At 37.0% G+C, this 14,115-nt stretch overlaps 1 protein-coding gene across 1 annotated transcript in view; it reads left to right on the top strand.

Moving 5' to 3' along the window:
* AKAP6 (A-kinase anchoring protein 6) overlaps positions 1–10,106 on the top strand; it is a 400,528-nt gene extending 390,422 nt beyond the window's left edge. Inside the window, exons 12-13 of the mRNA XM_027773404.1 lie at positions 601–4,005; positions 8,919–10,106. Of these exons, the coding sequence (XP_027629205.1) occupies positions 601–3,963 (3,363 nt within the window). The 3' untranslated portion in view covers positions 3,964–4,005; positions 8,919–10,106. The remainder of the gene's footprint in view (positions 1–600; positions 4,006–8,918) is intronic.
* The last annotated feature ends 4,009 nt before the right edge of the window (positions 10,107–14,115 follow it).

The raw sequence follows: 14,115 nt of genomic DNA, 5'->3' as shown, positions 1-14,115 counted from the left end.
CAACTGCTGATCCCACGCAGGGCCAAATTCTACAGAGATAGAACCCTGACAGGAAAGGGAGAGCCCCTGGCCCACAACTGGCTGAACATAGTGAATACAACTCTAAGTGCCCAGACAAAATAACCTAGAAATAGAAACATGTGAGATTTACTATGTGTGGCTGCTGATAAAATGCCACTAAGGCTCCAAACCTAAAAGTATCAGAGTGAGTGTACTTCAAGAGATGTCATAGCTGTACTCTTCACTTTCATTCACCTAGCAGTTTTATCTTCATCTAATCCAAGACTTAAAATATAGAGAATCAATGGAAAATGGTTAATTCCATAAATTGCAATTTGATTGTAATAATCTTACATGTAATCTATGTTGTTATCATTAGTGACAAATTATTGTTGATGGGAAAGCATATTTCAATCATTTTCAGATGTTATTCTAGAGAGGAGTGGAGTTTCTAATTAATTATATTATCTTTCAAATCCATGCTTGGGGCAGGTTTCTTTCCTGACTTTTCCTAGAGATTTTTGAATGGATACAGTTCTTATGCTTATGTGTCCTAATTCTTCTCTCTTGCTCGCTCTCTTTTTTTCTCCTTCTCCTCAGGAGACTTTGAATGTGATTGATCCTGGTCTGATGGACCTAAATGGGATGAGTGAGGATGCCCTGGAATGGGATGAAACAGATATAAGTAACAAGTTAATTAGTTTGAATGAAGAATCAAATGACCTTGATCAAGAACCCCAACCTGTCATGCCTTCCTTGAAGCTTGAAGAGACAAATAGTGATGACCCCGGTTATGAAGAGGAAGCAGGTGATCGTGGGAAATCTCAATATGCCACAAATATTACTGCCCCCTCCAGTCCACATATTTACCAAGTATACAGCCTCCATAACGTAGAGCTCTATGAAGACAACCACATGCCATTTCTGAAAAACAATTCAAAGTTAACTGGCATGACACAGGCTAGTGTTTTAACTAAGAGTCTCAGTAAAGACTCTTCATTTTCATCTACCAAATCTTTGCCAGATCTCCTAGGAGGTTCTAGTTTGGTAAAGCCATGCCCATGTCATGAAGGGGACATGAGCCAGAATTCAGGAAGCGAGAGTGGAATCGTCAGTGAAGGAGACACTGAAACCACTACCAACTCTGAAATGTGCTTGTTCAGTGCAGTGGATGGTTCCCCAAGTAACCTTGAAACTGAACATCTGGACTCACAAATGAGAGATACAGTTAATGTGTTAAAGCAAAAATGTAAAGATGAGGGGGAATGCATTAAGCTTCCAAATAGCTCTCAGTCATCCATTTCACCAGTGGATTGTATAAATGAAAAAGTTGGAGATTTAAACAGTGTTACCAAACATACCCCTGATTGTTTGGGAGAAGAATTACAAGGAAAACATGATGTGTTTACATTTTATGATTACTCATACCTCCAAGGCTCAAAACTCAAATTACCAATGATAATGAAACAGTCGCAGAGTGAAAAATCACATGTGGAGGATCCCCTGCTTCGTGGTTTTTATTTTGATAAAAAATCCTGCAAATCTAAACATCAGGCTACAGAGTTACAACCAGATGCACCTCCCCATGAAAGGATTTTGGCAAGTGCATCTCATGAAATGGATCGCAATGCATATAAAAGTGGTGATATAGAAAAGACGTTGACTGGCATACAGAATGCCAAACAGCTCTCCCTTTTATCTCATAGTTCATCTATTGAGTCTCTTTCTCCAGGGGGTGATTTATTTGGATTGGGCATCTTTAAAAATGGCAGTGACAGCCTCCAGCGAAGCACTTCTTTAGAAAGTTGGTTGACATCCTATAAAAGCAATGAAGATCTTTTTAGCTGTCACAGCTCTGGGGATATAAGTGTGAGCAGTGGCTCAGTTGGTGAACTGAGTAAAAGGACATTAGATCTCCTGAATCGTTTGGAGAATATCCAGAGCCCCTCAGAACAAAAGATGAAGAGAAGTGTTTCTGATATCACTCTCCAAAGTAGTTCCCAAAAAATGTCTTTTACTGGCCAGATGTCACTGGATATAGCATCTTCTATCAATGAAGACTCTGCAGCATCTCTTACAGAACTTAGCAGCAGTGATGAGCTCTCTCTTTGCTCAGAGGATATTGTGTTACACAAAAACAAGGTCCCGGAATCGAATGCATCTTTCAGGAAGCGCCTGACTCGCTCGGTGGCTGATGAAAGCGACGTCAATGTCAGCATGATAGTTAATGTCTCTTGCACCTCTGCATGCACTGATGATGAAGATGACAGTGACCTCCTTTCCAGCTCTACACTCACCTTGACTGAAGAAGAGCTATGCATCAAAGATGAGGATGATGACTCCAGTATTGCAACGGATGATGAAATTTATGAAGAGTGCAACTTGATGTCAGGGCTGGACTACATAAAGAATGAATTGCAGACCTGGATTAGGCCAAAATTATCCTTGACAAAAGAAAAGAAAAAGTGCAGTCTCAGTGATGATATAAAGGGCAGTAATGATGTAAGTAGTAATGAAATGACCAATCCCTCTGATACCCTAAACATTGAGGCCCTTCTAAATGGCTCCATGAAACGTCTCTCTGAAAATAATGGAAATGGTAAGAATTTACCCCATACACATGAGTTAGGGACAAAGGGTGAAAATACAAAAAATATTTTCAAAGCTAATAAAGATCCATATGTGGCTGACATGGAAAATGGCAACATTGAAAGTACTCCAGAAAGGCAAAAGGACAAACTGAATGGCACTCCAAAGGTATCAGAAAATCTTGGTTCAAATGGAAAAAATATTTCAGAGAGTGAACATTGTAAGTGTGAAGCAATTATGAATAGTTCAGATGATTCAAATATTGATGGGAAGGAATTTGTTCCTCAAACTATTAGACATCTTCCAAAGAAATGTCCAAATCACCACCATTTTGAAAATCAAAGTGCTGTTTCTACTCCTATTGAGAAGTCTTGCACACAGCTGGCTTTAGGTTCTAGTGTTAACAGAGAAGACTGTGATGCACTAAAATCTTCATCCAGTGATACACCAAGTATGGCTGGAAAATCTCCTGGTTCCTGCCTAGAGCGTGAACAAAGTGAAACAGAGGAAAATGCTTCTATCAGCAACAACATTTCCTGTTGCAACTGTGAGTCAGATGTTTTCCATCAAAAAGATGCTGAAGATTGTTCAGTACATGACTTTGTTAAGGAAATCATTGACATGGCTTCAACAGCTCTAAAAAGTAAATCTCAACCTGAAAACGAGGTGGCTGCTCCTGCTTCTACTTCATTAACGCAAATCAAAGAGAAAGTATTGGAACACTCTCACCGGCCCATCCAGCTGAGAAAAGGGGATTTTTATTCTTACTTATCTCTCTCATCTCATGACAGTGATTGTGGGGAGGTCACCAGTTATATAGAAGAAAAGAGTAGTACTCCATTGCCCCTGGACACTACTGATGCTGCTTTAGATGACAAAGAAGACATTGAATGCTTCTTTGAGGCCTGTGCTGAGGATGACTCTGGTGGAGAGGAGCCCTGTTTCTCTAATGCACCTCTGAATGAATCTGCAATTCTTGCTGAAACTGCAAAGCCACTCCAAGGAACAGTGAGCTCCTCTAAGTTCAGTGATAATTCTCTCTTAGCTGATGACACAGACATGATGGCTCTTTCATGTCTTCCTCCTCAGCAAGGAGCTGACCTTGGAAAGGAAGGGAATAGTGTGCCCCAAACAGCTTACAATGGCTATGCAGAAAGCACAGAGTTTACACCTTCAAGGCTGGGCCATGAAAAGGAGAATTCAGGGAAGCCGGAGGAACATAATGCTGCTTCAACCCAATCTGATGTTCAAGACTTCTTGAAGGAAAATCAGCCAAAAGACCAAGCTGCATTACATCCCAGCCCCAAAACATTAACCTGTGAGGAAAGTCTTCTAAACCTTCATGAAGAACGACATAAAAATATGCATAGGTAGAATGTAAATTTCCCCCAAGCATGAAAATCATCTCATGGTAAGGTATGTATAGTCCTCTTGACATATATGTATTTGAAATACGAGTCTGAATCAATGAAACTATACTAGAAGAAAAGACTAGTCGGAATGACCAGTCAGCTCACATATTTATCTGAATAAGACATTTAGATAGAAGAAAGACTCCCAACAATGGAAGTAACTATGAAGCAGAAAAAATAAGTAAGTAAAAAGCAGTAACAATTGACATTCTTAGTAACATCTTTATTACCTTATCATTCTGGATAGAAGAATACAAAATTTGAAGTAGTCAAACAATTTAAGGATACCAATTCTCCCACTGAGAAAGATAAAAGGTTATCAAATTGCAGTTACACCCCATGATCAAAATGCATGCACAGTAACAAAGTTCCCACTTCAGTTTCCTACACAGAAAACTGCCTGCTCCCTTCAGTGCCTGGAGATTAACAAGGACTAGGTGAAAGTCTGCATCTCCTGGTTTGGGCCTTCTTTTGATGCCTCTAATGTAACTATCATCACATTTCCTTCCCCAGTGGAAGACTGCTGTCACAGCTCCTAATCGTGGGCATGTCTGAGGATTCAAACAGGAGGGGAAAGTTGATGTTAAAGAGGAGGCTCTTATTTATCCACCACAGATCGAGGACAGGCCCAGAAAGCAAATGGAGAGAGAATACATGACAAGTTCATGGCATTTCGATAAAAACAGAATTTTTGAATTTTGCCTGAAGGTGACAGGCTGATTTCCATCCAAAATTTTAAGAAATTCATTCCACTCTTCATATTTAATAAGACAGCTATTGATTGATAATTCTGAGATGATGTAGCTCTAAAAGTGACACCAAGATTCTGTTATTTCCCGTTTCTAAGCCCCAGTGATGAATATACTCTCTCAATCAAGTTTAAAGAAGAAAATTTGAGCTTTGAAATGTGAGAGTCGTATTTCACCAAAGTATGAGGTGCCTCATGCCATCTCTCCCACCCCCCACTCCAGAAGCTTAATGCTGTAACCTAAACTCGTGCTATAGGAAATGAATTACAGAAGCAATCTACCCTAATTTGTTAACTTATTCAAATAACAGTTATTATACTTAACTATGCTAAAGATTATCTTTTTTGTGGCAGATTGTTTATTTTTTGATGAGCCTAATTACTGATTTTCTAAAAGTAATTTACATTTATTACAAATACATCTTTTAAAATGTGACAGATAAATGTTGTTCCCATAATGTATTATGAAAAAAGTTACTATTTAAAAACACATTATTTAATTTGAAAGATGAATGGCAAACATCATTATTTTTTTCCTGCAACACCTGTGCCCTAAGCTCATTAAAATGTGTGATTCTGTGTAGAGCTGCTAGGAATGGGGAGAGAGGGGGGAATCTATACCATATATATACCCTAAAAATAAACTCAGTATGCAAAATTGAAGAAAGGCATCCTACTTACTAATATAGCTCAACTAATTTTCTGTGTTTCAGACTCTATTTACAATTGGCTGCAAGTGAGAACAAAAGTATGAGAGAGAGAAAATGTATTTTCTGTGAAACGTGTCCACCCTATAATCACATTCTCCATCAGTATGCAGTAAAACTGACCATTAAGGGAGAGTAACTGCAATTCCATAAGCTGCTTCAAAACAAGTTCTATTAGAACCGTTTGTTCTGCTGGCTCTGCCAACCTCTGCAGAAGGGCTGGTAGAGTGGGCTGATTTTGTTTTCTGAAAGGGGATAAAGGCTCGAAAGCAGCATCACTCCAAGCATAACATCATGTGGCTGTGACCCTTAAGTCACTAGTCATGCTGAGATCTGCAGCTCACAAGCTCGGCACTAGAGAAGTCTCTGGATGGACTATCCCTTTTTGAGCCTCTGGGAATTTCTTTTCTCTCTTAGGGAGACAGAGTTGAAATGAAATGTAAATGATGTGCAACTCTATCTTTAAACTGGGGGAAGTGGATGTGCTGATGGATCTGTGTAACACACATTTTACAAGCAAGGGCAGTATCAAAGCTATCAGCCAGCCCACTTGCCAATCAGCAATGTTTGGTTAAGCTCGCCCACCCGACCTCACCCATTGCCATGCCTGGTCTTATCCTGGGCAGCGGGAGAAATAGCCCTATCTTACTTACACAAAGCTCACATTGCCTCTCATGCCAGGCGCGTGTGCGTACATGCCCAAGATCCCAAGAGGAGAATGGAGGAGAAGGAATTGCAGCATGGCCATCCCCCCTGGGGGGTGATTTCTCACTTTCTGTCTCTCTGTCTTTCTCTGTCTCCACTTAAATACCCGTATTTACTGGTCCCATTCAGTTTTGTGTTTTGTTTTCTATATCATGTGTAAAAAACATCTGGATGCCTGAATTTTCCTTCAGTCATTAGCATTGGGCACCTGGGAATAAATATTCACATAATGTTAAACTATTAACCTAGAGTCACTTAAATACCCATATTTACTGGTCCCATTCAGTTTGGTGTTTTGTTTTGTTTTCTATATCATGTGTAAAAAAACATCTGGATGCCTGAATTTTCCTTCAGTCATTAGCATTGGGCACCTGGGAATAAATATTCACATAATGTTAAACTATTATCAACCAGGACAAGTTATTTAATCTCAAGATGTTTGTATGCCTTCATTATCTAATATCAGGTATACATAGTAAAATTATGTGATAAATATGATTCATATCACAGTTTAGTTCTTATAATTGTTCTTCCTACAAGATCAAAAAAGAAAAAGAATAACTCTGCTTTTTAAAAAATTATCACTAGAGGTGCTCTCTTTTATCAGCATAAGAAAATTCACCAAATTCAATTTGCTGGGTTTTTTTCTAGTAATAAGTTCTCAAATGATGAAATATTATAATGTCATCCAAGAGATATGTAACTTAGAATAGCATCTGCAGTCTATAATAGTAACAACATTTTTTTTCTAATTTTGGGGGAAAAGGTTTTTTATTCACTGTTTTTTATTAAAGTCTACTGAAACTGTTCAGGAAGTTTCAACATGGTCTAATGGTAGGCATCTACACTGTCCAGGCACACTGCTGTGCTTTTCACTATTTTCATTTATGTGTCATGTTCCTATAAAAATGGAGAGGTTAGTTACAGCAAATCACATCAAAGGAAAGGTAACTGGGTAGATCCAGATCTTTCTGCCTAATTTGGAGAAGCATACAATGAAAGTCTGGAGTGCCTCCCAGGACTTGCCTAGATGTACTTTGCACTAATCTTTTTGCTGTATTCTGACAGTTATTTCTTCATAATCCTCATCATAAGCCTCTGATCTTTGACAAATGGTTTAACCCTAAACTTCAGGTTGAATCCTGCGGCATAAAAATTTAACTCATCACATGCAGTTATTGTGTATTTTTTTTTTCCTTTTGGTTTGCTCCTGTAGTGTGTGTGTGTGTGTGTGTGTGTGTGTGTGCACACGTGCATGTTTTGGGAGTAGGTGGAGAACTCATATTTACTTACAATGCATATATTTCCTTTTGAACTTGTTAGATTCTTTGCCTTCCCTACTATATTCTGTAAATGTGAGAGTTGGTTGCCTGTAAATGATAGATTTTAGGCAATTATTTGTATTTATGCATGACTCAAGTATACACACGTACGGTAAAAGTGCTGCTGCTCAGCTTTTATAAACAGACAGCTGTAAGAGAAAGCGTTTCATATTAGTGCAACACAAGTCCTTGTTCTATAAATGGATTGACTTTAAGTGTTTGATGAGACCTAAAACTGGCCAAGCGGGTTTAAGAAACTACATTAGGTGATTATGTATTAATTTCTCACTAGACAATACAGTAATAATCTTATCAGTTACCTTTAAAATCGCTTTAACACATCAAGGTTCTGTTGGAAGGAAAATATTCTTAACTACCCAGAACTACTAATTAGCCCTGCCATGCTAAATAACCGATTTTATTGGGCATTGCTTTCTCTCTCTCTCAAACACACACACACCCCATCCCATCCCATCCCACCCCAGATCTGTGCCTCAGCCAATTTGGCCTGCCCATACCCAAGGGAGCCAACTTGAAAGAACTGATTATCCAGAGAGAATTTAAATACCAACATTTATAGTAAAACAGGATTTTCTTTACCTAAGAATTCCCTACTCAGTGGACAGATTTCAAATGACTCGTGTCCTCAGCATTTGAACCATGCTTTCTTGTGTTATTGCACTATTTTCTATACCAAATTTTGTCCCATCTGTTCCTGTCTGTTTCCTCTGATTCTTTATCCAACTTTCCTACTCTTCCCAACTTCCTGGCTGGAGAAGTGACCCCACACTAATCATTTTTTGTTAGGGCTTTTCTGGCTCTTATATAGGTTGTAAAACTGCAGGAAAAGAGCAAGACAACGTGAGAATATTTTCTACTAGAAGGGCATTAAAACAACCTGATAGACTCAGGACCCAGATGAGCAAAAGCCTGCTTTACATGAGAGCTGCATAATAATAATAATAGTGGATTTGTTCAGTAGCACACATGGAGTCACTGAAAGAAGGGCTAAACCTGAGCACCCAGGTTCCCAGTCTATGAATCATTGTTAATGCTTTGCTGCATCACTTGGCACCAGCAGCTTCACATTTTCATATTGATTTGAAGCTATCTTGAATGTTCAAAACCGAGTTCACAGTCAAGAGAGTGGATGAGATCCAGAGAAAAGGTCAAACTTGATGATTTTTCTTGTTTTCTTTGAAACCACTTTTTAAAAATCAATATTTTTTTAACATCTCTACAGGAATGCTTTTTCTTGTTAGTAGTGCAAACCTTGGGCTGTGAAAAACACTAATTATACTTAGGTATCCTTTTATTTCATAACATTAGCAGGTTGCCCAAAACAGCAGTCTTCAGTGGTTCCTCAAAGTCTTGGTTTTACAAATGAAGAAGATATTTCTGAAACTTTTTCTTGTCACTCTTTTGTTTCTTGTAGATAAGCCTGGCTGCAACTTGGGGGTGGTCTCATCCTCCCACCCTGGGCTGGTCTCTGGTTTCATCATGTTGTCACTGCCCTTTGTTACATTGACTCCTCCCAAGATGAACCTTCCTTCCGAATGTGGTTTGTCCGCACGACCCTCGTGATCTGGACGTGTGCGCTGGTTCTCTTTAGGCAACTGTCTCTGAAGTTCAGCAAAGCTGCTCGTTCTCCCCTGGATTCCTGTCCCAAGCTACCTCTGTCAACCCTCTCTCTTCAGCAAGACTTTTCTGTTTGCCTCCTCCCCCTTTCAGCACTCTCTAAAGTTCCAGTTCTCCAAATTGATGGTCTATTAAATTCACCTGTCTGGAATGACTTCCCCTGCCAGTACTTGACCAATTTCATGTTTCAATCTAGATTTTTTTAATGGTATGATACTTGTGTTTATTCAAAGAGTTTTACCTAAAAAGCCAAAACTTTATTTGATTGCAGCATAGAGAAGAAACACTGGTCCTTCTTTCAAAATTAAGCAACTTTTAAAAAGGCCGTTTTGATTCTTTCATTTTAAAAATAATAATCTATGCAGCACTTCAAGAAACAACTATATGGTGTTGTATATTATAAACTGGTGACATTCAATACTAAATTATGTACAACATTTTCATTTTTTATGCTTCTTGAGGTGGTAATGAGAAAAAAAAGTTTTTTAAAAAAGTGTGCCTTGCTGTATTTCTTATGCCATTTGTTAAAAAGCTGCTTTCATGGTAAAATTGTGTTAGTTTGAAAAGAGGAAATAGCAAGGTTAAGATGTGTGAATAATTTCTGTATATATGTATAACCAAGTACAAACATTGATGTACAATGACAGTATAAAATGCTTTCATGTTGTGATGTCTAGTGATGTGGAAGATATAAGCCTTAAATCCATTAGATTGCATGGTAATTAAAATTGGCATAATAAACATAGTGTATTGGGGGGAAAGGAAAATTAGTGATCTCTTCTACCTGTGTTCTTTACCAAATTGTTGCATCTGGTTCTGAAAAAAAAGTATAACATTGTAGCAGCTTCCAAAATATTCATATTGCTTAAAAGGCTTAAACTCACTTAAACTAGAGACTAGACATGAAGCCTTCACAATTTTCAAAATCTTTCTGGTCACTATAAAGATCTTGGAACAGCAATGATTAAATGCCAGTTCCCTTAAACCAATAAAAGTTTATAGTAGAGTTTTTATTTCCACTTGTCATTAATGGTTTAATGTTGAATTTAGGATACCTTGTATGTCTTAATTTATTTTAAGTAATCGTCTTGAATGGGTTTGATAGGTGGTAGAAAAGTATAGAAAATTTGACTTTTGATTTACATAGATTTCAAGTATTTATTTGGTGTAAAGGAAATCAGCAAAGAGATATTTCATCTGGTCTTTCTTGTTAATGTGGTTTTGAATTTAAATCATAAAGCCTACTAAAGTGCCTGACACACAGTAGGTATTCAATAAAAATTTCCCAAATCTAAGTAATGAATTAGGTAACATGGATGACATCTGTTGTTTTCAGACACCCCCATAAAATATGTATGGAACTAGAAGAAGATGTAATACAATATAAAAATATATATCACATACAATATGTAATCAATTTACTGCATATCAATTTCAAAAAGGAAAAAAAAATGTTGTGAATTCTGTTTGCATAGTCACAGGAATGACAATCATTCATTCAGCAGATAATTCATAAATACCTTTTATCTGCAAGGCACTATTCTGAAGTCAGGGGATACAATGATGAACAAAGAAAGGCCCTGTTCTCAGGAGGCTTACCCACATTTGGGACAAAGTGAGTGTATGACTGACATGCAGGGATTGTATATCCCGGAGGCGAGGAAGAGATCAAGTGTGGTGAAAGGCACAAAGAGAGAAGCAGCCACGAGGAAGAAGGAGGAAGAAAAAAAGATTAGGGAGACAGCAAAATACTAGTAAATCTGTTTTTGCAGGGTTAGTAGGAGAAAAGGTGAACTGGAAGGAATTAATGAAGGTCTCTTAAATAAAAGTCAAGTTGGAGCTTTTGTATGTAATATGCTAGGTAGTAAGGAAACTCATGGAGTCTCTTTTGTACTCGATTTTATTACCAGTAGTACCACACCAGGAACATTTAAACAATGCTTATCTATAATTCTACCACTTTAATAACTATTTATATTTTTATGCCCCTTTTGATTTTTTCCTTACATATTTCTAAGTGGATGAATCATTCTTGGCTTTTGAATAAGTAGCAATTTGTTCAAAAGGGGTTTTAGGCAGACATCTATTTGCAGTGATCGAGAGGATTATAGGGGGAAGAGATTAGAGATAATTGTCTAGTTAGGAGGCAGCTGTAGAAAATAAGCTAATTTTAAGATGATAACAGAGTACACAGGAATAGTGGCCAGGAATGTAGAGAAAAGACAACTCTTAGAATCTCTGAAATACCTAAGAGCATTCTAGACTTTGGTTAGGACATGATATTATTTACATAGTGGGACAACCTAAATTTTCCTCAGGTTGTAACTAATGTCCAGACTATATCTGTTAGTAAAACATTCAAAGAACAAACTATGATGTTCTATTCACTTGTTGCATGCTCATAGAAGACCTTGAGGTATTAAAAGTATTTTTAAATTATCTGCTTGGTATTAACACCAGCTTTGTAAAATGGCTTTCAGGTTTATTGAACCATGCCTTTTCAGGTTGGAAGAGATAGAATAGCCTCAATCTCTTATCCCACGTAGGCACTACCTCCCCTTAAAAACCATCACACCAACTCTGCCTACCCACTTCCAGTGAGTGTGCTTTATCTGTTAAGGCAAACTGTTCCACTGTTGGGCATGTCTCTGTTAAGAGAATTTTCTCTTAGGTTGCTAAAATTCACGTCGTGTTTCCTCTACCCTCCCTTTAATTTTGTCCTCTGGTCCTAGTTTTGTATTCTAGAGCAGCTCAGAGTATTTTTACTCCTTTTCATGGAAACCTTGAAGATAACTGAGACCAGTTACTCATCCTCTCTCAACCAGTGTTCCCTCCAATGTCCTTCATATGCCATGATTTCCAGATCCATTTTAACCCTAACTGAATGTTAGCAGACAGAATCCTTGAAATTGAGGAACTGTATTCATCATCATACATGTAGAAAATGATCTGAACATAAAGTACTAAGCATTTTCAAAAAATATATCCAAAATATATGTTTATTCTATTATAGTAAATTTTAAGAAAGAAAGAAATACATAAGAAGAAGTCATGATTTCAGTGGTCCAATCCAGTGCCAGAGTCATCTTGGACTTTTTCCTTAGTTTAACTCTAAACCCAGTATGTTTCTATATAAAGTAGAGCACGCCCTTCATTTATTTATTCATTTATTCTTTCAGTCATTCATCAAACAGTCGTTGAATGGCTACTTGTGTGAGGCACTGTGTTTGGCATTCGAGATACAAAGGCAACGAAAGCATGGTCTCTGCCTCTAAAGGGTTTACAGTTTTTCTTCTGAAAGTGCCTTTCTTGTCCTTGAATAGAGTGATTATGACTTTCTCCAAATTAAATGGTGACCCCCTTTACTTTGTTTCTTATCTAGTTTCTCTATGATTTCAGAAATCTAGTGAGCGAAATGGTATGCGAAATGATCTGGATCTGACTACTAAAAGAAGTGAAATGGTTTTAATTATAGAACAAAAGTATTTCCCAGATTTCTGTTCACTGAATAAAAATATGCATCTTTATACAATTATAGAACATCTAAATTAAGAGCTTTTAAGAACCTGAGTTTGATGGTTTTGTTGTGCTTGGTTCATTCAGCTTGGCTTTTCCCATTCTATAATTCCTGGAAATAAACGAAATAAAAATATCAAAACAGATTGCCATGATCCAGCTATTCATACAAGTCAAATTGCTCTAATTTCAAAATGAAATTGGAATTATTTTAGAATTTTAAAAAATAACTTATTTTCAAGTAGCATATAATTCTTATATTTCAAATATAACTTGAATCAACTAAATTTATGGTTGTATTATTCTCCCTGTATTTTATCTTTCCGATTTTTTTTGAAGAATTTCAGACCTATATAAAAATGGACATAGTACGATACATTTGCACACTCATCCCTCATATTTGTTTGTTATTGTGTTGCCACACGTATGCTGTACTCTGTCTCCTTCTGCACACATACACTCTCTTCTTTGTGTGATGGAAACTTTTGAAATTAAATTGTAGGACATAACACTTTGTATACAAATATTTCAGTATTTATCACCCGGGAATGAGGGCATTCTTCTACAAGTCTACAATATCATCGTTACATTCAAGAAAGGTAACATTGACACAGAAATATTATCTGGTAGTCCAAATTTATCCAAATGCCCAAATAATGTCCTTTCACAGTTGTTTTGTTTTAATCCAGTAGCCAGGCACAAATCACATATTGTATTTCGTTTCCATGTTTTTAATCTTGAACAGTTTCTCTGTGCTTTTATTCTTTTTTATCTTTAATCATAACGCTGACATTTCTGAAGAGTCTAGATAATTCACTATCTGGATGGGTCCAGTTGTTTTATCATTATTAAACTCAGGGTAAACTTTTTTTTGTCAAGTATACTGCACAGGTGACATTGTGTTCAACCACTCTTTAATGAAGAGTGAATGAATCACTGATGTTCTTGATGTGTCTCGTAGTTCACAACTCACAGCTAGCTCATGCTTTATTACTCTAAGGCAGAGGGTCAGCAAGCTGTGGCCCATGGGCCAGATTCAGCCACTGCCTGTTTTTGTTTGACCTATGAGCTAAGAATTTTTTTTTTTTTTTTGCCTGTGTAAGTGGTTAAAAAAAAACTAAATATTTCTTGATATGTAAAATTATATGAAATTCAAATTTTGGCATCCATGAATAAAGCTTTATTGGAACACAGCCACACAATTTGTTCATATATTGTCTATGGCTGATTTTACATTATAACTGAAGGGTTATAGAGTTTTGACAAAAACTATATGACTCACAAAGCCTAAAAAAATTACTATCTGGACCATTACAGGAAAGTTTTCTAACTACTGGTCTACAGTATTCTAAATTCTGATACCATTTTTTTTTTAGAGATAGATTTCCATTTGCAAAATCAATGTAACATATAAGTACCTGCAATCGTTATTGTTTTTATACTTTCTAGATTTTATCGAATTCTTAGTTTCAGTCTCA

The sequence above is a fragment of the Tupaia chinensis genome, unplaced genomic scaffold (assembly GCF_000334495.1).
Source record: "Tupaia chinensis unplaced genomic scaffold, TupChi_1.0 Scaffold000350_1, whole genome shotgun sequence".
Lineage (NCBI taxonomy): Eukaryota > Metazoa > Chordata > Mammalia > Scandentia > Tupaiidae > Tupaia > Tupaia belangeri.
The sequence above is the reverse complement of the archived record's forward strand: the minus strand, read 5'-3'. Positions and strand labels throughout refer to the sequence as shown.